The 26,156-nt window shown below is 47.4% G+C and overlaps 1 protein-coding gene across 1 annotated transcript; it reads right to left on the bottom strand.

Moving 5' to 3' along the window:
• Window positions 1–14,539: 14,539 nt before the first annotated feature.
• Window positions 14,540–17,577, bottom strand: LOC310830251 (uncharacterized protein). The gene is made up of 4 exons (XM_083710001.1): window positions 17,513–17,577; window positions 17,132–17,414; window positions 16,951–17,027; window positions 14,540–16,209 (listed from the first exon to the last, which is right to left on the bottom strand). Exons 2-4 carry the CDS (start codon window positions 17,370–17,372, stop codon window positions 16,159–16,161), a joined length of 369 nt encoding a protein of 122 aa, XP_083566127.1. The 5' UTR covers window positions 17,373–17,414; window positions 17,513–17,577; the 3' UTR covers window positions 14,540–16,158.
• Window positions 17,578–26,156: the final 8,579 nt, after the last annotated feature.

The raw sequence follows: 26,156 nt of genomic DNA, 5'->3' as shown, positions 1-26,156 counted from the left end.
TTCCCACCCTCCCGCCCTTTAAGGTTTTTTCGTCTTTGACCTTGCTATGGACCTCAGTTGGTCGCCGTTGAGGGGCCAGGTAGGAATTTTTCCACTTGGCAAATTGGCACCAGCCACTTGGTTTTCGCCTACCTCGTAGCAAATCGTCACAACTTCCTTGGTATTGGCGGTTAGGCAATGGTAGGGGTATTGTTATGTAGATGTGTTGGGGGGGGAAGCCATCACCTCTCCCAGTTTACTGAAGGGTAGTCCGGTAAAGGATTCTGGGGGGGCATGGCCCTGTCCGAAGCCTATGGAGGTGAGGGCCCAAGGCACGCCCCCAAGCGGAGACCCTGGCGAGTTCCTAGTTGATGTGCATCAGCAGGACCCCCCCCCCCTTTTTTACTGGTGGTTAACCCTTCCCGGACTTCAAGCAAACAGGCTGAAGCCGGATAGTCGGTTAGGACCAATGCCTAAGCCAATACCGCTCATCACCTGCAACCAATAAAGTTGTGGCCATATTTAGCCCATTAACCTTAGATATCTGCGTCATGTGTCTTTATTTCCACTTCGGGGAGGTAGGAACTCCCCATGCAAAAAACCCAACCACCCTCCCCATAGTTATGGCTCTGCTTCAGGGCCTGATCATGTCAATGGGTGTTTCCTTTTTTTACCTATTACCACAGCCCAAGGCATTCATATAGATAGAACCTGCCTGCTTTTCCAAACCTTTAAATTCCTTTTTTGATTGGCATTTGAGTTGCCTCTGGATCTCACTAGCATCTCTCTGCAATTGCATTAGCTCTGTACATTTCCGTCGCTCCAGCCTACTCCATTCCCTTCGTGTTTCCTGACTGTGTGAGGGTCTCAGCAGGAAATGAATTGAAACAGACACTTCCATTCGCATTGTTAAAAACTTTCCCCTCTCAAACCTGCCGCATTTGGAGAAATGGAGACAGCAGCTATAAGCGTACTCAGTCGATTATCAATATAGGGTTCTCCATTATGGCCTCTCTTAAGAAGGCAATTCCATGATACATATTTAAGTTGGTTTTCCTCGCTGCCATGGCTGCCATCCTGCATGTCAGAAAGCAAGGAACTATTACTGTGAAATTGCCTTTAGCTCTTCTGCACAGGAGGCAGCAATTGGCTAATAGTTTCTTCAGACAGCTTTGGCAGATGTGCCGGGTTCCTATGCAACTGTGCCCTGCGTGTCAGTGCAATGCCTGAGATATTCCCTTTTATTAATGTCCTGAGCTGTAATTAATCCCCAGCATCATTTGATACTGTCAGCCACACCATATGGGCTAAGCATGGTTTTCAAGGACTAGCTATTGAGCAACAGAAAAATCACAGCTAAATGCCTGAGCGCTCTGCACCAGGAGAGAGGGCAAATCAGGCCATGCAGCGATGGAGCTAGCTTCTTTTTAAGAGAGTGTTGAAGGGAGCTTTGAAGGCCAGAACTGTTTGCTGTCCAAGCCAAAGGGCAAGACAGGAAGCTGAATCTCACTTCAGTCCTGGCTTCAGTGGAACGTGTATCAGGAGCCAGGAGAAAGTGGTGTGTCTTCAGTATATGAGAAAAACCACATGATGACAGTGCCAGATGTGTTAGTTATATGAGTGAAATTCCCTGATCTAGACCTTGGGCAGTTGGAATCAACATGCTCTCCGCCATGGCTGGATTTAGGTTTGATGAGGCCCTAAGCTACTGAACGTAATGGGGCCCTTTATATACAAAGCTGTCCTTTGTCAACAACAAATTGCCACTGTTTTTTGTGTTGAATATATGCTATATGGTAATTTATGGACCTAATAGGTATCTAAAGCCATTTGTACATAACAAAACAACCAGTCCATGTAGAATGTAGGCAACTATATACAGAAATGAGCAAACCGGTGATATTTTAGGGAGCAGGCGAGCAGGTGGGGCCCATTACTTACATCATAGCAGCCTACACAACACAAAACACTGTTGCTGTATGTAGGTTTTGTTTTATTTGTTTTTTATTATGGAAATGTACATCCAGGGTTTTTTTCCATTATTTTTTTGGGGGGGGGGCAAGAGAGTGGGGCCCTAAGCCAGGCATAGGCAAACTCGGCGCTCCAGCAGTTTTGGGACTATAATTGCCATAATCCCTGACCACTGGTCCTGTTAGCCTGGGATGATGGGAGTTGTGGTCCCAAAACATCTGGAGGACCGAGTTTCCCAATGCCTTCCCTAAACTATAGCTTGTTTAGCTTGTACATAAATCTGTCACTGCATTTATGCTACAGTGCAAGTCAAACTCAGGACGCAAGGGAGAAACGTGCTAAGAGGAAGGCACACTTGACAAACCACCGTGATCAACTCCCTCCCGGAAAACAACGTCCCCACTGTGGAAGAACGTGTGGATCCAGAATTGGCCTCCACAGTCATTTATGGACTCAGTGTTAAAACCGTGTTTATGAAAGACAATCTTACTTCGCTATGAGTACCAAAGAAGAAGAAGAAGAAATCTAAAACCAACATACATGTTACCTGTAGTTTGGTGCTCAGTGACAGAGCACATAATTTTGCCTGCAGAACATCCCAGGTTTAGTCTCTGGTCTCACTATTTCACAGGATTCTCAGGAATTGGGTGAAATCTGCTTCAGTTCTTTGGAGAGTTGCATTTAGCCAAAGCAGACATTCCTGGTTTGATGTTATAGCGCGCGCGCGCGCACACACACACACACACACACACACATGATTTGTTCAAAGAGCACTGCTAGCAGTGCCACCACCCATTCAGCACATCAAAGAAATCTCGCTTAATTATTATTTTTTGAAAAAGAATGCTTGTATTAGAGAGAGCGCCTGTTAAAATAAAGGAGCAATAATCTCTGGCAGTTGCTGCCATTAATATATATCATAAACAGAGCACCAGAGGCTGGTTGGTTGATTTATCATGAATTGCTGTTCTCGTATATCTTCTTTCCTGTATTTTATTTTATTTTTTAATCAGCGAAATCACCCCATTGTGCGCACTGAGCTCAGGACCTCTTCATTTGTACTGCTAAATTCTGCGTCTTGTAAAGATGACAGGTCTGTTATGAAAGAGTTGTTCTTCCTTTGTAGAAAAGGAGTCTGTGCTGCAGTTTTCATCAGAAGGCTCTGGAACTGCTTAGGTACGTTTAAGTGTCCTTAAAATGTGTGTGTGTGCTTAAAGTTATATAGCATCTCAATAGATTTGCTGGCAGAATATCCCAGGTTTCTGGAAGCCTTGCAGTGCTGCAGATAGCGCAGAATGCAGTTGCCAGAAATAAACAGCCAAAGGAGATGGTGGTGTTTCAGTGTCTACAACAGCTTCCCTCCCCAACTTGGGCTTGGTTCAAATGCTGGCTGTAACGTAAAAGTAAAGGTACAGGTACCCCTGACTGTTAGGTCCAGTCATGGACAACTCTGGAGTTGCACACTCATCTCGCTCTATAGGTCGAGGGAGACGGCATTTGTCCATAGACAGCTTCCAGGTCATGTGGCCAGCATGACTAAGCTACTTCTGGCGAACCAGAGCAGCGCACATAAATATCATTTACCTTCCCGCCAGAGTGGTACCTATTTATCTACTTGCACTTGACATGCTTTTGAACTGCTAGGTTGGCAGGAGCAGGGACTGAACAATGGGAGCTCACCACATCACGGGTATTCGAAATGCTGACCTTCCGATTTAGACCACAGCGCCAGCCGCTTCCCTTGGCTGTAACATAAGGTAAAGGTAAAGGGACACCTGACCATTAGGTCCAGTCATGACCGACTCTGGGGTTGCGGCGCTCATCTCGCTTTACTGGCCGAGGGAGCTGGCGTACAGCTTCCGGGTCATGTGGCCAGCATGACTAAGCCGCTTCTGGAGAACCAGAGCAGCACACGGAAACGCCGTTTACCTTCCCGCCAGAGCAGTACCTATTTATCTACTTGCACTTTGACGTGCTTTCGATCTGCTAGGTTGGCAGGAGCAGGGACCGAGCAACGGCAGCTGTAACATACAACCCTCTAAATCAGTGTTTCCCAATTGATGGTCCCAGGGGAGTCCATGGCACCATTCACATAACAAAAATTACCATGGAGATATCAAAATTGTCAAAAGTAGGGGATCCATGACTTGGCTTTGGGAAAACAAAGCCACTGTTTCAAGTGGCTCAGCAAAGCACATCTTAGGGCTAAACTAGACAGGATGCCAATGGGACACATTTTTCAGGGGACTAGCCCCACCTTGGAGGGGATACTGTCTTACACCGAGGCCACATTTGTACTCAGTTTTCTTCCTTGTGCTTCAGCTTGGCTTAAGTAAGGCATAGTACCACCGCCGTGCTGGAGGTGAGAATGGCCCGTTCTTTTTCAAGAGTTTGCACTGAAACCTGGAGAAATGGAAGGGGTGTCCGTATCGAGAGACCAGCTGACCTTGATCAAAGGACAGCTTCATTTTACTACCCTATCGTGTGTGCTACACTTCTACCTGATTAGACTCGAAAACCTTTAATCGCTAAATGAATTAATAGACCATCCTTGATTTCAAAGTCATCAGCATTCTCTAATTAATTTTAAGTACTCCACGGGTGGATATTTTTAAATCAGAAAACACACACACACACACACACACATACATACACACATCCTCCAATACCTAAGGGAACGATGGAACAATATTAGTTAAACCAAATCATGGAATGGGGAGAGAGAATGATGGGAGAGGATCTGTAGATGTTTGGAGGTCTGTCCCACACAATGTAAGGACGCGGGTGGCACTATGGGTTAAACCACAGAGCCTAGAACTTGCTGATCAGAAGGTCAGCAGTTCAAATCCCCACGACGGGGTGAGCTCCTGTTCCTCGGTCCCTGCTCCTGCCAACCTAGCAGTTTGAAAGCACGTCAAAGTGCAAGTAGATAAATAGGTACCGCTGTGGCAGGAAGGTAAATGGCGTTTCCGTGCTCTGCTCTGGTTCTCCAGAAGCGGCTTAGTCATGCTGGCCACATGACCCGGAAGCTGTACGTTGGCTCCCTCGGCCAATAAAGCGAGATGAGCATCGCAACCCCAGAGTCGGCCACGACTGGACCTAATGGTCAGGGGTCCCTTGACCTTTACCATACTACACGATGTGGGAGAGTGTTGTGATGTCTACCCTTTTTGGAATTCCCCCATTAAATAGTGTCTTTTCGGCACTGACTCCCTCCTCGAAGAAACCTTTTGAGACGAGATATCTCCCAGTCTGCATTTATATTTGGAATGGTTTTTAAGGTGTTTTTTTAGATCTTGCGAAGGTTTCATCATTTCTCTGTTTGCCCCACTGACTCCTTGGGAAGGAAGGGTGAGATATAGATGCAACAGATTAAAAAAATGTTTAATCATAATCATAATTATAAAATCATAGCTTAATCATAGAATCATAGAGTTGGAAGGGACCGTGAGGGTCCTCTAGTTCAATGCGAGGTTGTACCCAGGACCTTGAGATTAAGAATCCACATAGAAATATCACTTGGGTAGACACTCTTCCCCTGAAACGAGCTTTGAGTTGCTTGCAGAAGGGCAGGGTAGTGCTGGAATGCAGCTTACGAATAAAGGTTAAGGGAATTCTGCCTGGAGTTGGAAATAGCAACCCTTTCCAAGTTTTCACATTCTTCCACATGACGCGTAGGATTACTTACCCTGTGATGTGACTTTATCAAGTTGTGAGTTGATAAGGCAGCAGCCAAAGCCTGAGATCAATGAAACTTGTGTTTTACAGCAGTGGCGTAGCGTGGGTTGTCAGCACCCGGGGCAAGGCAAGTAATTTGCACCCCCTAACCCCTAACCTGCCGCCGCTGCCAGCTTCTTCTTGCTGCTGCCTGGGCTGGTCTGGTGTGGTTCTCTCCCACACTCAGCGCTGCGCTGGGCGGCCGCTGCACTGTCCCTCCCCCAGATAGTCCCTCGCTCTCTCTCTGCACCGCACGCCTGGCACCCACCCCCTCCAAAGTGGGCGGCGACCTGGCGGCTCGGATCGGATTCGCACAGCCAGCACTGCAGTGAGAGAGAGTGAGTGAGCCAGGTAGGGGCAGAGAGCTGCGAGTGGCTTAGTTTCAGTTTTTCCACACAACCTGAAAGGAAATACAGTGGTACCTCAGGTTAGGTATGTTTGTAAGCAACCTGAAGCGTATGTAACCCAAGGTACCACTATACTTCCTACCTGCTGAGATGCCCCTTCCAATCTAACCCTTTTGCTTATCAATGAGAAAGTATAGCTCATGCAGGCTCACCCATCAGAACCAGGAATGACTGCTACTTCTGTGATCTATGCTATTCTCTTACAAATTGCCCACAAAACACATGGGAAGATCAACCTTTATTAACCACCTCAAAACTGTAAAAGCTGCTCTTGCAGGAAAGCCATGGCAGCTATCCCTTGGACATTTGGCAAGATTCCTCCTCTCAGAAGGGGCCTGTGGATTTCATCTAATTCAGCAAAGGGTGGGGCATTTTAAAGGAGCCTAGCACAGAAATGCCTGCATCTATCTGTAATTTGACAGGGTTTAGCTTCCACACAAACACACACACACACATATGACATGATTCATGATATATTGCCAGGCCAAAAATTATGAAACCAATACCATGATACGGACTTCAAACTGGTTTGGGGTGATATATCGCTCAGCCCTAACACACATCATGATTTGCGATATATTGCCAGGTCAAAAAATATGAAACTGATATCATGATATGGACATCAAACTGGTTTGAATATATCTATACAGTATATCTCTTATCCCTTGTTTCCACCGCTCTCTCAACCATCAGTCTGAATTCCATGGGCACTGAGCACTCTCAACCTTCATGGGGCCGTTTTTTGTTGTTGTTTTTGTGTGGGGGGTGAAGGTTCCCTTCCCTTGAGGGTTTTTCCCCCTAAAGGTTATATTTTATTTTGGTACTTCTGCAAAATTCAGATCTGATGAGTCCTCTCTCTTGGGCACTTTTCGCCGCTTAAGCAACAGCAGTCTGAAAACTAAATTAGAAATATAAAGGACGACTGAATGTGTCCTATATGAAAATGGGGATCATTTTACAGAGTATCGCCTATACAGTGGTACCTTGGGTTAAGAACTTAATTCGTTCTGGAGGTCCGTTCTTAACCTGAAACTGTTCTTAACCTGAAGCACCACTTCAGCTAATGGGACCTCCTGCTGCCACCACGCCACCACCACCTGATTTCTGTTCTCATCCTGAAGCAAAGTTCTAAACCCGAGGTACTATTTCTGGGTTAGCGGAGTCTGTAACCTGAAGCGTTTATAACCTGAGGTACCACTGTGTGTCCCAGGCAGTACCTCTTCTTCTTTACAGCTATCATTTGCATAGTCTTATCAGTCGATACCCCTTCATGACATCACCTTGCCAACAAAGGTCCATATAGTAAAAGCTATGGTTTTCCCGGGGGACGCAGGTGGCGCTGTGGGTTAAAGCCTCAGCGCCTAGGACTTGCCGATCGAAAGGTCGGCGGTTCGAATCCCTGCGGCGGGGTGCGCTCCCGCTGCTCAGTCCCAGCGCCTGCCAACCTAGCAGTTCGAAAGCACCTCCGGGTGCAAGTAGATAAATAGGGACCGCTTACCAGCGGGAAGGTAAACGGCGTTTCCGTGTGCGGCTCTGGCTCGCCAGAGCAGCGATGTCATGCTGGCCACGTGACCCGGAAGTGTCTCCGGACAGCGCTGGCCCCTGGCCTCTTGAGTGAGATGGGTGCACAACCCCAGAGTCTGGCAAGACTGGCCCGTACGGGCAGGGGTACCTTTACCTTTACCTTTATGGTTTTCCCAGTAGTGATGTATGGAAGTGAAAGCTGGACGATAAAGAAAGCTGATCGCCGAAGAATTGATGCTTTTGAATTATGGTGCTGGAGGAGACTCTGGCAAGTCCCAAGGCCTGCAAGAAGAAGACTGCTGCATTCTGGATCCTATTGTTCTAGGACCAAACAGACTGCTGCATTTTGGATCCTATTCAACTAACAGTTGACCATTCCAGGCATAAAGGGCAGCAAAGGAGACTGAGCAGGTTCGTTTAAGAGAGCATGAGATGTGAGTGGATTAGGGTGGTGGAGCCGAAATTAAAGACAAAGATCAATAAATGTAGAATCAATAAAAGCAAATGAAATCAATCAAGATCTGGCAGCCTCTTCAAATGTTTGTTTGCAAAAATAAGGCCACTGTATCTGAAGGAATGAACAGCTGCACGCAAGACTAGAATCAGCCTGCTCTCTTAAACATGTATAGTGTATCCTCGCTCGTTTCTGCTAACCTAAAAAAAAAAACCCCTGCCTTTAATATGCATAGAATATGCAGACTTATTTGTGGCCCACAATCCATTGCAGCAGGTTGTGAAAATGAGGGAGGACACTTCATTTTACTTCAGCTGATTCTGAATTATATATATATATATTCATTCTACAAAAACTGAAAAGGGAGAATAGGCAATTTAATTCCACTTCACTGGGTTGTGAGCACCACTTCTATGAGAAAGAACTCACCCCTCCCCATGCTGAGGTGGAAATTGAACACCTGAATTAAAATATGTAGGGGGAAAAGGGAAAAAGGAAAAGGACACTACATTCGGTGAGCGAGTGGGAAACCTGTTCTCTGACATTGTACTGACCTCTAGCGGTATGTTTCCAAAAGTTGAATTGCATTTCAAATACAGCAAGGTAAATTCCAGATAATCTTTCCTGAAAGTTAGCTGTGACAGTCTATATTTCAACAAGGCCAAGAGTCTTGTGGCATCTTAAAGACTATTATTTATTAATTCATATACCGTTTAATTGCCAAGGTGGCTTTATAAGCGGTTTACAAGTGTAAAACCAATTACAAAATGTGCATATAATACAACACACACATACACAAAACCAATTTAAGTGAAACACACACACACAATTTAAATGAGCAATAAATCAAGTCTATTAAAACATCCCAACAATTCAAAGAGTTTAAAGAGAAATTAAAACAAAGTCAGGGGATCGGGGGAATAATCTGATGGCCATCTGCCATGGCTGCTTTAGTTGAGATTCCTGCATCGCAGTGGGTTGGACTAGATATCCCTCAGCGTCCCTTCGAACTGTACAATTCTATGATTCTATGTCTGAACAAGTGCCCATCTTTAAGAGATGACAGAACGCCCTTTGCGTTTCAGCAAGGAGATAGTCCCCTAAGCTACACCACCCAAAAGTGTTAATTCCTGTCATATATGAATAATGCTGAATATAATTTCTGGAAATGTTTGCCCTCCAAAACGGGAATCTGCAACAACCGCTGTGTGTGCAACCACAATTTTAACTGTGTTTCGTTTGTGAATGCTGGGTAATAGGAGATTTTACAAAACTTTGGAGGTGAGTTTAAGTCAAAAGTTTAGGTGTGCACACTTTACAGTTGTTGTTGTTCAGTCATTTAGTCGTGTCTGGCTCTTCGTGACCCCCTGGACCAGAGCACGCCAGGCACTCCTGTCTTCCACTGCCTCCCGCAGTTTGGTAAAACTCATGCTGGTAGCTTCGAGACCATCCATCCATCTCGTCCTCTGTCGTCCCCTTCTCCTTGTGCCCTCCATCTTTCCCAACATCGGGGTCTTTTCCAGGGAGTCTTCTCTTCTCACGAGGTGGCCAAAGTATTGGAGCCACAGCTTCGGGATCTGTCCGTCCAGTGAGCACTCAGGGCTGATAATGCCAAGGTTGCAGGTTCGATCCCCATATGAGACAGCTACATCTTCCTGCATTGCAGGGGGGTTGGACTAGATGACCCTGAATGTCCCTTCCAACTCTTTATAATTCTGTGACTCCTAACGGAGGCCAGTTGGACATCTGTACCTAGAGCAAGGTCTGTATAGTTAAAGCTATATAGTTAAAGCACTCAGGGCTGATTTCCTTCAGAATGGATAGGTTTGATCTTCTTGCAGTCCATGGGACTCTCAAGAGTCTCTTCCAGGACCATAATTCAAAAGCGTCAATTCTTTGGCGACCAGCTTTCTTTACGGTCCAGCTCTCACTTCCATACATCACTACTGGGAAAACCATAGCTTGAACTATACGGACCTTGCTATCTCTTACTTATCTGCTCTCTTCACTCAAACATGCAAGAGAAATCTCTGTGTCAAGAAACCAGTTCTTAAAAATTAGCTCATCCTGGGGGGCGGGGGGGGGGGGCGGGAAGGCATCCAGTGACCATCAAGGACTATTAACAAGCAATTTCCCTAGCAAAAGGAATGTCTGAACATGGCTTGGTAATGTATTGCTGCAAATGCTAGCCTTTGTCAGGCAAAATAATGTTAATCGCCAGTTGATGGCATCTTAATTGAGCTAGGGAAGAGAAAATAGTCCAGAATGTTCTTAATGGGGGAATCTGTCAGAGACCAGAGAAACAGACTCATTCCCTGCCCCCTTTCTAGCTGAGATGGATCCCTGGGGCAGAAGGGGGGGCACTGAGAGGGAGAAGCTGCAGAGAAATTCAGAATGAACAGGGAGGGAAGGGGAGTGGCCAGGGGCGAACGAAGGCATTGTGACACCCGGGGCGGGGTGTCGCTACGTACGATGCATGTGCCATATGTAGCAACGCCGCACATGCACTGTACATAGCGGTTTGCTGGTGGCGTGGCTCCAGCGCCATATGGACGGTGCCACGATCCCAGCCGTGAACAGAGGATAATCTACATGTGGCTGTAGCAGCGACAGAGGGATCCCACCGCCATCCATAGGGTGCCGGCGGCAAACCGCTATGTAGAGTGCATGTGCAGTGGCGTTACATACAGTGCATGCATGCGACGCTGCACATGCACTGTACATAATGGTTTTCCGCTGGCGCCGGTATCCTCTGCTCGCAGGGGATCTTCCACATGAGGCTGCACCAGCACAATGGTGGCTCACGCCGCCGCGAACCCCTGCAGTGTGCCTTATTGTCACACACACCCAACATGGCACCCAGGGCACCCCACCCCACCCCCCGTTGCGATGCCACTGGGTGTGGCAGAGAGTGAGCTGAGTGCACTCAGGTGTTCTCTGATGTGGGGCAAATTGGCTCCCTGTAGGAACACAAGCATTTCATTTCCACTTATACTCAACTAGTATATTTCCCCCCTTATGATAGCAGCCCATTGCCTGTCCTTCAAATGACTTGGACTCTGGTCTTAAGTTGCTGTGGCTTAATGATACGCCTATTGAGTTTGAGTGGCACATACCGTATTGGCCTGAATATAAGCCTCACTTCGCCCCCCCAAAAAAAATTCTGACCGTGAAAAGTTAAAGTGCGGCTTAAATCCCCAATCTTACAAAAACTGGCTTTCACAATATCGCTGCTGAAACATACGGTAAAATGGAACAGGTGTGAGTGCCTGGGGAATTTTAAGGGAGGGGCTAATATTCTTTCCTTCCTGTTAAAACCCATCCAACACAGTGACAAGATCCTGAAAGTTTGGGAAATTCTCCTTAAAATGATCTGCAACATGTTTAGGAATGATGAGTCTGTAGGTTGACATTTAATGGAATTACCCCGTGACTTCAAGGTGTGATGTGTACAGAGCCTTAGAGTTAGGAGAATAGAGGCATGGAAAGGCCATATTGTGTTCCGGTGAGCGTCCGTCAAGGCTGCGAACTGCGGCAGTGCTGTGGCGTCCAGTCCACTTCCACTGCACCAATCTGCTTCTCCCAGCTACAGCAGAGTATCTTGAGCAGCGGTGTGCCTGTGTGGAAGGAATCTCAGCCATGCAGTGAAACTCTCGTACAACAGCTTTTTCTATCCTACAAAGATTTATTGTACAGCAGCAAAGCAACAAGTTAGCCAGGAGAAAGCACAGGCATGATACGTCTCCCGCAGCCAAAACTGAAAGTAAAAGTGTTCAAGTAACAAAGCACAATACCTGTATCCGAACACACACCCCCAGTGACAGGATGTCATTTCCCTTGAGCTGTTAACCCTGTAAGCTCTGGGTATCCTCACATATTTTTCAACCCTGTAACCAACCAGATATTCACAACAGAAAATATAATCTGGGGACCACAGCTGAGGACCTGCCAAGCTGTCAACATCTGTGGACAAGTTAAGCCAGGGAGCCAAGTCACATGCACCAGTGATGGGTGACACTAATAATAATAATAATAATAATAATAATAATAATAATAATAATTTGACCAAACTGCGGGAGGCAGTGGAAGACAGGAGTGCCTGGTATGCTCCGGTCCGTGGGGTCACGAAGAGTCGGACACGACTAAATGACTAAACAAAAACAGCAACGTGCCACTCATCTCCTCTGGGCTTCAGAGTTCCTCCTACCTTCAGAGTTGCTTCTGGGATGAGGCCACCGTGGGTCAGGCCAGAGGGTGCAGTTGGGGTGTGTGGTTGTGCCTCCCCTGGTTCTGCATCTTGCTCCCCCGCCCCTTCCTTTAGCTGCTTGATGGAATCATAGAGGAGTACATGTGAAAAGGATCTAGGAGTCTTGGTTGACCACAAACTTGACATGAGCCAACAGTGTGATGTGGCAGCTAAAAAAGCCAATGCAATTCTGGGCTGCATCAATAGGAGTATAGCATCTAGATCAAGGGAAGTAATAGTGCCGCTGTATTCTGCTCTGGTCAGAGCTCACCTGGAGTACTGTGTCCAGTTCTGGGCACCACAGTTCAAGAAGGACACTGACAAACTGGAACGTGTCCAGAGGAGGGCAACCAAAATGGTCAAAGGCCTGGAAACGATGCCTTATGAGGAACGGCTAAGGGAGCTGGGCATGTTTAGCCTGGAGAAGAGGAGGTTAAGGGGTGATATGATAGCCATGTTCAAATATATAAAAGGATGTCACATAGAGGAGGGAGAAAGGTTGTTTTCTGCTGCTCCAGAAAAGCGGACACGGAGCAATGGCTCCAAACTACAAGAAAGAAGATTCCACCTAAACATTAGGAAGAACTTCCTGACAGTAAGAGCTGTTTGACAGTGGAATTTGCTGCCAAGGAGTGTGGTGGAGTCTCCTTCTTTGGAGGTCTTTAAGCAGAGGCTTGACAACCATATGTCAGGAGTGCTCTGATGGTGTTTCCTGCTTGGCAGGGGGTTGGACTCGATGGCCCTTGTGGTCTCTTCCAACTCTAGGATTCTATGATTCTGATTCTATGAATCATAGTTTGGTTGAGTTGGGAGGGCTACCAAAGGTCATCTAGTCCAACCCCAGACAATGCCAGGATCCTGCCCACAGCCAGCCCTGGCTGGGCTCCAAACGCTGACCCTCTTCTTACCAGCCAGATGCACTGACCCCTTGCAATTCTGCCTGGGCTGGAGAAAGGGGACAGAGAAACATTTTGCTCTCTGTCCCTCAGGACATGGATATGAGAGTCACGCCATGCAGCCCTCTCAATATCTCAAAGGCCGTCACAGCGAGGAGGGAGGAAGCTTGTTTTCTCCTGCTCCAGAGGCCCTCAGGACCTAAAGCCATGGATTCAAGTTACAAGAAAGGAAATTCCGGTACTTGGAGGTTTTTGAGCAGAGGTTGGAAGGCCATCAGCCATGGATGCTTTAGCCGAGATTCCTGCATTGCAGGGGGTTGGTCTAGATGACCCTCGGGGGTCCCTCCCAACTCTGCAATTCTGTGATCCTATAATTCAAAGTGCATCCAATGAGCATTTAAAGCAGTGTTTCCCAACCTTGTGCCTCCAGATGTTTTTGGCCTACAACTCCCATCATCCCTAGCTAGCAAGACCAGTGGTCAGGGATGATGGGAGTTGTAGGCCAAAAACATCTGGAGGCACAAGGTTGGGAAACACTGATTTAAAGCACATGACGTCCCCCAAATGATCCTGGTCATTGTAGCTTCCCTCTCACAGAACTACAATTCCCAGAACCCCCGACAAACTACAATTCCCAGAATCATTTGGGGAAAGACACCTGCTTTTTAGAACAGGGAGGAGAACCGGCAGCTCTCTTCCCCCGATTTCCTAGGAAGCAGCAGAGGGAAGATTAAGTGCTTCTAATAGGATGAACTGACAGAGCAGGACGTATAAAATATTGCTCCAAACGTCGGGTGTCTCCCCCCTCTCTGCCTAGTGGGCAGTGGGGGCAACAGCCCGAGGGGTTCCAGGCTCTCCCCTTTGGAGAACTGAGACATGGCGGAGACTGTTGTGGCTTTAAGAAAGAGTAGAGTCATTTCCAGAGGGACCTGTCCTTCACAGCAGGGCAGCCAGCCTTCAAAAGTTGGATTCCAGACTCCCTCCTCCTCCTCCTCCTCCTCATTCCCTCACCCCTTGCTCAAAGCCTCTCTTTTCCTGCCACCTCACACCCACTTATTATCCCGGCCCCCTTCCAGATCCCCCATCTCTGTTCACACCGCAGGGCAAGGGAGAAAGATTTCTCTTGCATTTCCAGTTAGTCCCTCAGGGGCCCTGAATTGTTTCTTAATGGCCCTTGCAACTTGTATTTCTCCCTTCGAAACCCAAATAATCCCCAATCCTACCATCTATCAATTTCCAGGGTTTAGTGGGTATCCCCCCAAAATCTATGTTTAAAAATGTGTAATAGAGGTGCTATTAGAATTCCCAAGGGAAAGTCAAGCAGGGAGGGAGGGGGGAAGAGAAGGAGTGGAATTCTGGGGGAGAGAGAAGATTGGAGGAGGCTTTGAAAGGGAGTTTGAATGTTGGAGGGGAGGCAGTTGAGAGTCAGTTGAGAGCGGAGGGTTCTCGAAGGGGGCATTTAATGAGGGACCTGAAGCTGGGCAGGTCAGCTATTCAGCTTAGGATCAATAGTCCAGTCGCCATCGCCTGGGGTGTGTGGCCATTCCCTGACAAGAGAAGAGGGGCTCTGCCAGCTGCCCAGGAACAGAATTTCCCCTATTTAGGGGGGCCACAGAGCTAAGGCTTGGCTTGTATTCCTAATGCCCAGATGCCTCACACCACCCCCTCCAGTTACATGGGAAGCTGCTTTATAGACCTGGGCTATACCTGATTATCATCTTGCCAAGCAACTTAAGAATGTAATGCTGGTGGTCAGTGAAAGAGGTTTAAAGACTTCTCAAGGCAAATCTAAAAGAAATGTAGTAGAAACAATTGGGAAAAGCTGGCTTGCGAGCGCTTCAATTGGAGAACAGCCTTTACCGAAGGTGTCATGGACTTTGAAGACACTCAAACTCAGGACGAAAGAGAGAAACGAGCTAAGAGGAAGGCATGCTCGGAAAATCCTCACCATGAATGACTCCCGCCAGGGAACTGTGGAAGGACGTGTGGACCCAGAATTGGCCATTATGGACTCACTGTTAAGATTGTGTTCATGGAGGACAATCTTACTTGGCTACGTGTGATCGCAAAAAAAGAAGATGATAGAAATTGGGGGCCTTGTCTGCTGGAGATGGAGACCATTCTCTTGAAGCACAGCCCTGTGGAGGAAGAAAGACTTGGCATCCTCCTGGCAGGCGTGGGGAATGGATGCCCAATGCCCCTGCCCTGACATTGCTCCCCAAGAAAGCTTTGCCCACCAACTTCAAGACAAGAGCATCTCCTTTCTGCTCTCATGCGGGAAGGTTCTTCTCCCATTCTCTGTTGACACTGGACTTGGAGGGTGTTCTCCCAGCCCCATGCAAATCTTTCCTTCCTCTTTCCTGTTCATTTTATGGGAGGCTTTGGCAGCAGACACAGTGGTGCAGAGAGAGGATCCTGGAAGAAAGAAGGCATCTTTGAAGCAGGAGAGAAATCGACACTAAGGGCTGCTTTGAGGGAAGAATCTCTGGACTTGTGAATAGGCTGTCACAGGCCATGAGAGGCACCAAAAGAGCATCTCTGGCTGCATGGCTTTAAAAGAGGATGAGGCGACTGAATGGAGGAGAGGGTGGTCAAAGGCTACTAGTCGTGATGGAAATACTTCAGGATAGCCTTTGGAGGGGCATTTCCTCCTACCTGATCTTATAAGCTCCTCCCACTTGGCCTCCATACGGGCATCTTGGTTTTGTCCAGGCTGGCCTAGCACAGAAGCAGCAGCCAAAGTCTCCTCCCTCTCAGAAATAACTCAAGAAACTGTTTCAATGGGAGGAAACTTTGGCTGCTGCTTCTGTGCCAAACCGGGCCGGGATGGAGCCATGCCCGTACGGAGGAGGGGCAGTGGGGAAGAGGTGCGAGGGATGTTAGTCAGGAACCGCTCGGATGTTGTCTGGTTCTTCATCCCGGGAGCTGGAGCTGGAGCCTCATCCCTGGAGGCCTGGCCCTGTATTATTTGTGGGGGACCTTCAGCAGCAGCCACAGTGGTGCACAAGCGAGATCCTGCAAGAAAGAAGGAACCTTTGAGGCAGGGGAGACCTGGATGCCACACGCTCCTTCGAGGGAAGAATCCCTGAACATGTGAATGGTCTGTCACAGACCGAATGCAAGAGACGGTGCTTCAAAAAGCTGTTGCAGGAAGTCCCAGGTGGGCAGAGGGCTCTTGGGCTCGAATCCTGTTTGTAGCCAGCGGGGTACCGAAGGCGAGCAGAGGGGCAGGCTGCCCAGGGTGCCCTCCTGAACAGGGGTGACATTTCGGCACCCCTTCCCCAACCCCCAAACCCACAAATCGCGAGCGGCAAAGCATAGATCAGATAAAGCAATAAAATCATGGTTAGCCAGTGCACCAGTCAGGAGAATCACGCTTAGGCAGGGTTCTATGCAGAAAGACAGTCCTTTAGGTGGCTTGTGGGCGAAGGACATGCCCTTTGCACAGGCTCAGAGGGCCCCTGCTGAGTTTTGGATTTCCAAGCATAAAGACCCCCCACAAAAAGGTGGAGCAGACCTAAGCGGAGTGTCTTGCCCTCTGCACCCCAACAAAAGGCAGCTTGGATGCAGGAAATGTCACGTGCCACGCCCCCCTCTCTCCAGGTGCCAGAGCCCCTACCTCCGCCACTTTTTGTGACTTTTCCACTGGTGGCCCCTGGGAGAAGAGGAGGCTGGACCAGGCGGGCCCTTGGCCTGATCCCGCAGGCCCTCCTTGTGTGTTTCCTAAGGCCCCCCTCCTCCCCCCTGTCCCATGACCTCAGGGGCGAGAGGCCGTCGTCTGGGCTCCAGTCCCTCCCGGAATGCGATGGTTCCACGGCTGAACTTCTCCCTCGCTGCAAAGGAAACAAAGACATCAGCAGGTGCCTGGCTCCCAGCCACGCTAACCCCAGTTTGGGGCAGGAGGGTGGGGGACCTGGGAAGGGGCATTTCCTCCTACCTGGTCTTAGAAGGGCTCCCCACCTCTCCACCGTACGGGCGTCCGACCGGCCTAGCACAGAAGCAACAGCCAAAGTCTCCTCCCTCACCTGAGAAGCTGTTTTAATGGGAGGAAACTTTGGCTGCTGCTTCTGTGCCAAACCGGGCCGGGATGGAGCCATGCCCGTACAGAGGAGGGGCAGTGGGGACGCGCCGCGAGGGACGACAGCCGGGAACCGCCGGGATGTTGCTCGGTTCTTCATTCCGGGAGCCGGAGCTGGAGCCTCATCCCTGAAGGCGTGGCCCTGTGGAGGAAGAAGGGCATCATATGAGAATGGAAGCCACAGGTGGGACTCCCAAAAAATGTTTCACAAGGATCCCTTCATTCCCTCTGCCCTCGTACCTGATGTTCGCCACGTCTCTCCAGAGATTTGGCCAGAACAAAATACGTGTTGGGGAAAGGCTCCCCCACTGCAAAGAAAACAGTGTGAGAGACAGAAAGGAAAATAAAAACATAGGAAGTAACCAACCAGTAATTCACACCAGAAAATATCATCTGGGGATCACAGCTGAGGACCTGCCAAGCTATCAACATCTGTGGACAAGGCAACCCAGGGAGCCAAACCGGGCCGGGAAGGAGCCATGCCCGCACGGAGAAGGGGCAGTGGGAACGCGCCGCAAGGGATGACAGCCGGGAACCGCTGGGATGTCGTCCGGTTCTTCATCCCGGGAGCCGGAGCTGGAGCCTCATCCCTGGAGGTGTGGCCCTGTGGAGGAAGAGGGACATCACATGAGAATGGGCTGTGAGGGGCCAAAAACGATGGAAGGACCCCTTTGTTCCCTCTGTCCCAGTACCTGCGGGTTGTCACATCTCTCCAGGGATTTGACCAGAACAAAGTATATATTGGGGAAAGGCTCCCTCCCTGCAAAGAAAACAGAGACATCAGCAGGCTCCTAGCTCCCAGCCACGCTAGCCCCAGTCTGGGGCAGGAGGGGGGGGACCTGGGAAGGGGGCATTTCCACTTAGCTGATCTTTGCAGCTCTCCCCACTTGGCCTCCGTACTCAAGAAACTGTTTCAATGGGAGGAAACTTTGGGTGCTGCTTCTGCGCCAAACAGGGCCGGGAAGGAGCCATGCCCGTATGGAGAAGGGGCAGTGGGGAAGAGGTGCGAGGGACGTCAGCCGGGAACCGCTGGAATGTTCTCTCGCCCTTCATCCCGGGAGCTGGAGCTGGGGCCTCATCCCTGGAGCCTGGCCCTGTGGGGGAAGCAGGATACAGTATGTGAGCCAAAGCCCACTAGAGACCTTTCCCTTGAAACTATAGGCTGTGTACCCACCATACCTTTAGGGCTCATTCCCACTTCCCCTTGAGTCGTGTGCCCAGCGATCTCGGGTGTGTTAACAGATTTGCTCTTTGCTAGACCCCCCAGCCTGGTTTGCAAAAGTCAGCCCAGGAATTCCTTGCCTGGCACAGTTGTGCAGCCTGTACTTTCATTGATATCCCAATTTATCAAAATTCTACCTTTTGCGTATTTCTGGGGTTTCGGGGGGGGGGGGTCTCCAGCAAATGTATAACACTATTTTGCCTGCACAGTTTTTAATGCCACTATTGATGTGAACTGATGCATGATTATAAAGTAAATAAAGCTTGTTTTTAAAGTTCCCATGTTGTTGATGCCTGATTCTTTCTTAAGTGGGGCAAAGGGAAGGAAGGGAGCTAGCTTCATGGCTGGACTTGCTCAAAAGAAGGTTTTGCAGCCTGATTCCTATCCTTTTAAGTTTGTCAAGGATGGAATTTTAAAACTCTGTTTTTAAAGAACCAGGTGGCAACCCTTCTTCAGGTATACAGGACCCACACTGTGAAATTGTGCTCACAAATGTACTGGGAGCCATCGTAGATCCTTTAGGACTGGTGTTCTGTGGTCCTGCCAGCTGCGCCCAGTCCCCAATCCAGCTGTCGCTAGTTCCTCTCAGATATGCCTGAGCCAGTCTGATCTGAGGGGAATCCCTTCCTGTCCTCCAATATGTGGGATAGCCCGTTGGGTCTTCTATTAGAGCTTCATCAGGACCAAACCCCACCTCCCAGGCGTCCCCCTTGAAGGCAAGGCACAATCCTAGAACACTCATCACCCAACGGTTTTCCATTTCCAAGGCACGGGATCCCTCCCCAACTCAAGAACGTGGCATCTGAGCTCCTCCATCTTCCTGGTTCCTCCTCATGACTGAGTTCCTAGGACTCCACGGATCTCTGCTACTGGGAGCTGTTCCCAGAGCCCCTAACAAACTACAGTTCCCAGGATCATTGGGGAGGGAAGACATCTGCTTTTTAGAACAGGCGCTTCAGGTTACAGACTCCGCTAACCCAGAAATAGTACCTCGGGTTAAGAATTTTGCTTCAGGATGAGAACAGAAATTGCGTGGTGGCTGTGCGGCAGCAGCGGGAGGCCCCATTAGCTAAAGTGGCACCTCAGGTTAAGAATGGCTTCAGGTGAAGAACAGACCTCCAGAACAAATTAAGTCCTTAACCCAAGGTGCCACTGTACTACTACTACTACTAATAATAATAATAATAGTTATTTGTACTCCATTCATCTGCCTGTGTTGCCCCAGCCACTGTGAGGTAGACGGAGCAATCTAGGGTCTAAATCCCCTTCCTGTGTTTCTGTTTGGGAGGGGCTATAACTCAGTGGCAGAGCATCTTCCGGGCACCCAGGAAGGGCCTTGATTCAACTCCCTGCTTGGCTTCAGGTGTGGATGAGAAGGCCCAGCTTGCAGGTTCGATCCCCATCTGGGACAGCTGCATCTTCCTGCATTGCATGGGTTTGGATTAGATGATCCTCAAGGTCCCTTCCAACTCCACGATTCTTTGATTCTAAGGATGCAAGAAGCACTTGCACACTCGCTGTGCTAACCCAAAACAGGCACACAGAGAGACAGATTGAAGTTCGGCCATGAAGTGTTCAGTCGCCAGAGGTGAATATGCAGGAAAGCCCTTTGCCTAGCAGAAGACCTCACCCACTGGGCTGCATAGACAGCTGCCTCGGGAGCCATATCCCAGGTCCCGGGAGCTCCAGACTGTCTTCCTCTGGCCTGGCTGGCAGCAGCTCACCAGGGGTTCGGATCAGAGTTTCCCAAGCCTCACCTGGAGATGCTGAGGACTGACCCTGGGGCCTTCCACAGGCGCTGAGCTATGGCCTACAAAGGCCCCTGGGTAGCTCAATCCTTGGTCCATCTAGGCCAGGCTGGGAGCAACTGCTACCTGCCACCCTCTGAAGAACCTGACGTGCAGCGTAAATTAATAACGCAGAGTCTTCTTCAGTAAAAGACTCAAAACTTTACTGAGTTAAAAATAAACCTGTTTGCAGATAACAGCACAGTGAACAGAAGATTAAACTAGCTTCAGAGCATACACAGAGTTACTGAGTCACACAAAGGCATTATGCACCAACAGCCTCCATTGAGCACAGGCTTCCCAGAGCTCAGGCTCCATCACACACTGAGTCTGCCTGCAAGCAGATACTGTACTTATACAGAGGAGTCATCCTCAAGAATGAGTCACAGTGATCAACATGCTGAATGATTCTTCAGCTTTTCAGCACTTCACAACATTTCTAGACTCCTTTACTGCTTCTGCTCTCAAATACCTTTGTCACATTGTCTTGGCTCATGGGATGGCCGCGTGCAGCCTCTCCCGGGCAAGGGGAGCCTTCATCCCCTATTTAGGAGGGGAAAGGTGCGTCTTATAGAGCAAAAAATACGGTACTTAACCCGAGGTACCCCTGTATTTCAGTTTTTCATCATGTTCTGTTAAGCACCCTCGTAAAATGTTTTTGAAGAGTGGGATATAAATTTATAAAAGGCAAAATACCTTCCCTACAACAGTGTTTTTCTGGACGGCATGGGGCTTACTTTGTGCCCAATATTCCTTATTGGTGTGGCAAAGGCTGGGCCATGTCAAAATAACACCAACCTGGACATTGAAGGGAGCACATCTACAGCAGCAGCTGTGGGAGACCAGACACAAGGACTTCCCATGATTTTTTAAAAAAATAAACATAACATGTCTAGCATTTAATAAACTTCCGCATTTTTCGCTCTATAAGACGCACCTAGTTTTGGGAGGAGGAAAACAAGAAAAAAAAAATATTCTGAATCTCAGAAGCCAGAACAGCAAGAGGGATCACTACACAGTGAAAGCAGCAATCCCTCTTGCTGTTCTGGCTTCTGGGATAGCTGTGCAGCCTGCATTCGCTCCATAAGACGCACTCACATTTCCCCTTTTTAGGAGGGAAAAAGTGAGTCTTATTGAGCATAAAATACAGTATTCCATTGAATCAGGGATGCTCAAAACAAAACAACAACAAAAAATCTTTCATATATCCAAGGGGCATGAGACAAACATGCATGGGGGCTCCACGCTGAAACAATATTCAGCACCCATATTTGTGCTCTGGGCGTAGGGGAATCACCATCCACACCATATTCTGGAGGGACTAAAAAAACTACTCCTTCTGACCGAAAGCAGTGACATATGTAGGCTGCATATGCTAAAACAAACATTTTCAAAAATATTAATATAGAATTTGCATTGAAAGACAGGAAGGGCCTTGATTCAACTCCCTGCTTGGCTTCAGGTGTGGGGATGAGAAGGCCCAGCTTGTAGGTTCAATCCCCATCTGGGACAGCTGCATCTTCCTGCATTGCAGGGGTTTGGACTAGATGATCCTCAAGGTCCCTTCCAACTCCACGATTCTTTGATTCTAAGGATGCAAGAAGCACTTGCACACTTGCTGTGCTAACCCAAAACAGGCACACAGAGAGACAGATTGAAGTTCGGCCATGAAGTGTTCAGTCACAGAGAACAGGTTTCTGATGAGCTGGAATAATAACGAGAGTCACTTGGCTTTTGGAATTAGGCCAAATGTTAGACTCAACTTTTCAAAATCCTGATTTTCTATCCAGTTTTTTTTAAAAAAATGACTTATCCCTACAAGCAAGTTAACAGGAAACTTGGGACGGTAGAATTTAACGTTAGGAACCCTAGACAAAGCATTATATAGTTGGTGGAATAGCATAGCCCAAGCCAGATGTGATAGCCAGACGTTTCCGAGCACAATTCAAAGTGTTGGTGCTGACCTTTAAAGCCCTAAATGGCCTCGATTCTATATACCTGAAGGAGCGTCTCCACCCCCATCGTTCAGCCCGGACACTGACGTCCAGCGCTGAGGGCCTTCTGGCAGTTCCCTCACTGTGAGAAGCCAAGCTACAGGGAACAGGCAGAGGGCCTTCATGGTGGTGGCACCCGCCCTGTGGAACGCCCTCCCACAGAGAGAACAACAACTACCAGACTTTTAGATGACATCTTAAGGCAGCCCTGTTTAGGGAAGCTTTTAATATTTGAGGCATTGCTGTATTTTAATATTGTGTTGGAAGCTGCCCAGAGTGGCTGGGGAAACCCAGATGAGCGGGGTATAAATAATAAATTATTATTATTATTATTATTATTATTATTATTATTATTATTATTATTATTATTGTACCTCAGGTTACATACGCTTCAGGTTACAGACTCCGCTAACCCAGAAATAGTGCTTCAGGTTAAGAACTTTGCTTCAGGATGAGAACAGAAATCGTGCTCTGGCGGCGCGGCAGCAGCAGGAGGCCCCATTAGCTAAAGTGGTGCTTCAGGTTAAGAACAGTTGCAGGTTAAGAACGGACCTCTGGAAAGAGGTCTGTTAACCCGAGGTACCACTGTATTATTATTATTAGACTTAAATCTGCGAAACCAACAACAGGGGAGACAAAGGGATTTTATGCTTCTCAAGAATGTTAAGTTTCGAAATATCAAACGACACCTGGGTGATTAGTTTTATTAATGCGCGCGATTTATGTAACAAAGATACAAACTGTACAAAAGACAAGGAGGCGCATTGATTGGTGCTGAACGGAGGGTAAGGAGAGAACACAGGACCCAACACCTGCATTGCTATACAGACCCATTGCCAGTCCTTCCCACCCCCACTCTGGGCACAAATGGCCCCTTTTATGGAAGTTTTGCAGTCTTTAGAGTAGCTCTGCCTTCGTGCCTGGTACTGCCCGCAGCATCACACCAGCAAGGCAGCAGCAAAGGCTATTTAGCACACCAAATAACAACATGGCTCTGTGCCACTTGCTCAGTGCAGGATGGCATCTTAAGTTGCAGCAACATTTAGTTAAGCCACCGAAGGAGCCTGCCAAGCTATCAGTTCAGTCAAAGAAATGACAAGATCAGAAGGGAACTTGTGCAATATAAATAATTAGAAAAACATACAACTCAAACTACAAAAATATCTTTAATTTTGTTGTCCTGCAAGCCTGGAATGCTGCAAGCTAGGATAGTTCCACCTTCCCCACATGAGACGATCTTTAAGTTGCTCTAAGAAATGTTGATACAAGGGTGGGCTTCATGAATTTTCGGACCTGAAATGAAATAAAATTACAAATCTTTCACAAAGCTTTATTTTCCAACTATGCCACAACCCCCAAAATCACTTGGCTATGGGGCGATTCATAACATTATGTCAAGTTACTAACTAAAAGAACATCTGTAGTCAATATAGCCACACAATAATTACTATTTGGGTGGAAATGTTTTGTTGACATGCTACAGATGGTAAGAAATTCTCTTAAATTTAAACCAGGGGAAGACACACAAACTAGTAATTCACTACTGTTTCACTTTCTTGTATTAAAAAAATGGAGACATTCTCTTTCATTTTCTCAGTGCGTTCACATGTAGTTTATTATTATTAATTATTATTATTTTAATTGCAGTTTATAAGCTGCTTTCCAGCAAGACCTTATAGGTCACAAAGCAGCTGAAAAAAAGCTATATAATCAGCTTCGCTGGCCCTTTCCCTCCTCTCTGCTCATTGCTAAAGGAAAATTTAAAAGACAGAAGGAATTGTTGTTGCCGCTGTTTTTAAAAAACTCTAAACCCTCTCTTATTTGCCTATGCCGGTTTGCCAACACTCTCTTCCCCACGGTTTTCTTTTTTCTTTTTAAAATAATCTTTATTAATTTAAATTACACACATATACAATACTACAAAAAGAAAATTAAATTTAAAAAATTAAGAAAAAATAAAAGAAGAAAAAGCAGATTTATGTGCATAAAAAAACTTAATCTTCCTAATTAACACTTAAATAAACACTTAAATAAAAAAAGACTTCTGACAAATTTCTAATGCTCTTCCCTACTGTTTTCGTGCATGTTGTATTTAAATATAACTCTCAGCAAAAAAAAAAAAAAAAAAAAGCAAAAAAAACCAGCAACAAGTGTTTCCCTCTTGCTTTTTAGTTCAGTGAACCTCAGCTATTCCAGTCTGCTTGGTGCCAACTGATGAACAAGATTCAGTGCGGTTGCAACTTTTGCGAGGGCTAAATTCCCAGTAGCGGCACATCAAGGGAAAATCATGCAAAGTGAGAACGGCCCTGGAGCCACCCCGGTCTTGAACTCTTGCAAGATCGGGGCTGTCTGAGATCTCTTGCAACCCTCCCAGAGCCCAGTGAGCAAGGCAGAGAGCTTTAAAGCACTTCCTCTGGTGGGAAAACCCTTCACAGCTTGGCAAGCTCTGGGACAGTTGCACAAGAGTTTTGGGGGCTTCCCCAAGGGGAGGCAAGGACTTCCTTTCTATTTGTTTATTTGTTTATTTGTTTGGGGGCAATCCTCATAAAGCTGTGGTTGAGCAAGTAAAACCTGTGTAAACTGCAATCCTGCTGTATCAGGATTGCTTAACCGTAAGCCACTCTTTGCACCTGTCAAAGCATGGAAAGAGCACAGAAAAATAAAATAAATGAATGGTTTACCACCATCCAGTCATTCCACTCATTAACCCAGCCCCAATTAATATTCACGCAAGCAGAATGAGTCTAAAGGCCCTACAAGCAGCTTTTGTTATTCTGATCCTGCCACTAAATGGAAGGAGCTTTAAGTTTTTCGGCTTATTGGCTCCACCTGCTGGTGCATGTTTGATGAGTTTCTAGCAATACTGATTTATTTCTCAAATTTCCTCCGAGGAACTCAAGGTGACATATGTGTCTGTGACGGAAAGCTCGGGCAGACCTGAGTCTGGTGGTACAGCGCAGTGGATTTCTGCCAGAGCGGTGTAGCTGGCAGAGTGCTGGGCTGCAACCTCACTAGCTGCGGGGACAGCTAGGCAGAAGGAGGTGAAAGACAGCACTCAGTGAGAGAGAAAGAAAGCAGCTGAGAACCAGGCTCCTGGCATTCAGCTAGACAAAAGTTTAGCCCCTGAGCTGTGTGTGTAACATCCACCCCAGGGGAAAGGTCTACAGCCAGAGAAGGAGATTAGTGTCTTTTGACAGGACGATGAAGGATGATGAAGACAAGAACAGCTTCTTCTCCAGAGCGATCTCGGCCCTGAATGGGAAGCCTGGACTTTGAAAGTCATCTAATCTTCCTTGCTGTATTATACTGTATTGTTTTAATTAGTGTTTCTATAGTTGTTTTGATTTTGTGTGGAGTGCCCTACCTGGGTGGATGGAGCAGCCAAGTAATTTTGTGGTCCCCGAGAGGGGGCAATGACAATAAAGATATTATTATATTATTATTATATCTTTCCGCAGGGCCTGCAAGACAAAGCTGTTCCGCCTGGCCTTTGGTTTGGACTCGGTCTGACCCTTATGTTTCCCTCCCTTTATGGTGTTGATTTATCAGCTATTTTAAAATGAGGCTGCATTTTAAATTGCATTCTAACCTGTATTTTAAATTGTGGTTTTTTTATCCCTCTCTTTTCCCCCTATAATGTTTTTATTGTGATTTTATTTTATTGGTGTTAGCCACCCTGAGCCCGGCTCTGGCCGGGGAGGGCGGGGTATAAATAAAATTATGTATTATTATTATTATTATTTTGAGAGTATGCAGACAAGTGAGAAATAGGTAGCTGAAGTTGAGACAGGAGAAGTGGAGCTGTGAGGGAAGACTCTACTTGGGTCTCAGTTCGGTAAACAGGGAACAGAACTTCAGATGAGAGAAGTATAAACCCAAAA

This window comes from Podarcis gaigeae (assembly GCF_964106915.1).
Source record: "Podarcis gaigeae genome assembly, chromosome: 13".
NCBI classification, from domain to species: domain Eukaryota; kingdom Metazoa; phylum Chordata; class Lepidosauria; order Squamata; family Lacertidae; genus Podarcis; species Podarcis gaigeae.
This window is presented reverse-complemented; position numbering and strand designations above follow the sequence as displayed.

Bases quoted from the DNA above. Each gene is read 5' to 3' on its own strand.
- LOC310830251 (XM_083710001.1), bottom strand. From the start codon at position 17,372: ATGAAGAACCGAGCAACATCCCGGCGGTTCCCGGCTGTCGTCCCTCGC. The intron at 17,028-17,131 runs GTAGGAGGAAAT...TTTCCTTTGCAG, and splicing joins GGGAGCCCTTCTAAGACCAG to CGAGGGAGAAGTTCAGCCGT. The intron at 16,210-16,950 runs GTCATGGGACAG...TCTTTCTTGCAG, and splicing joins GACGGCCTCTCGCCCCTGAG to GATCTCGCTTGTGCACCACT.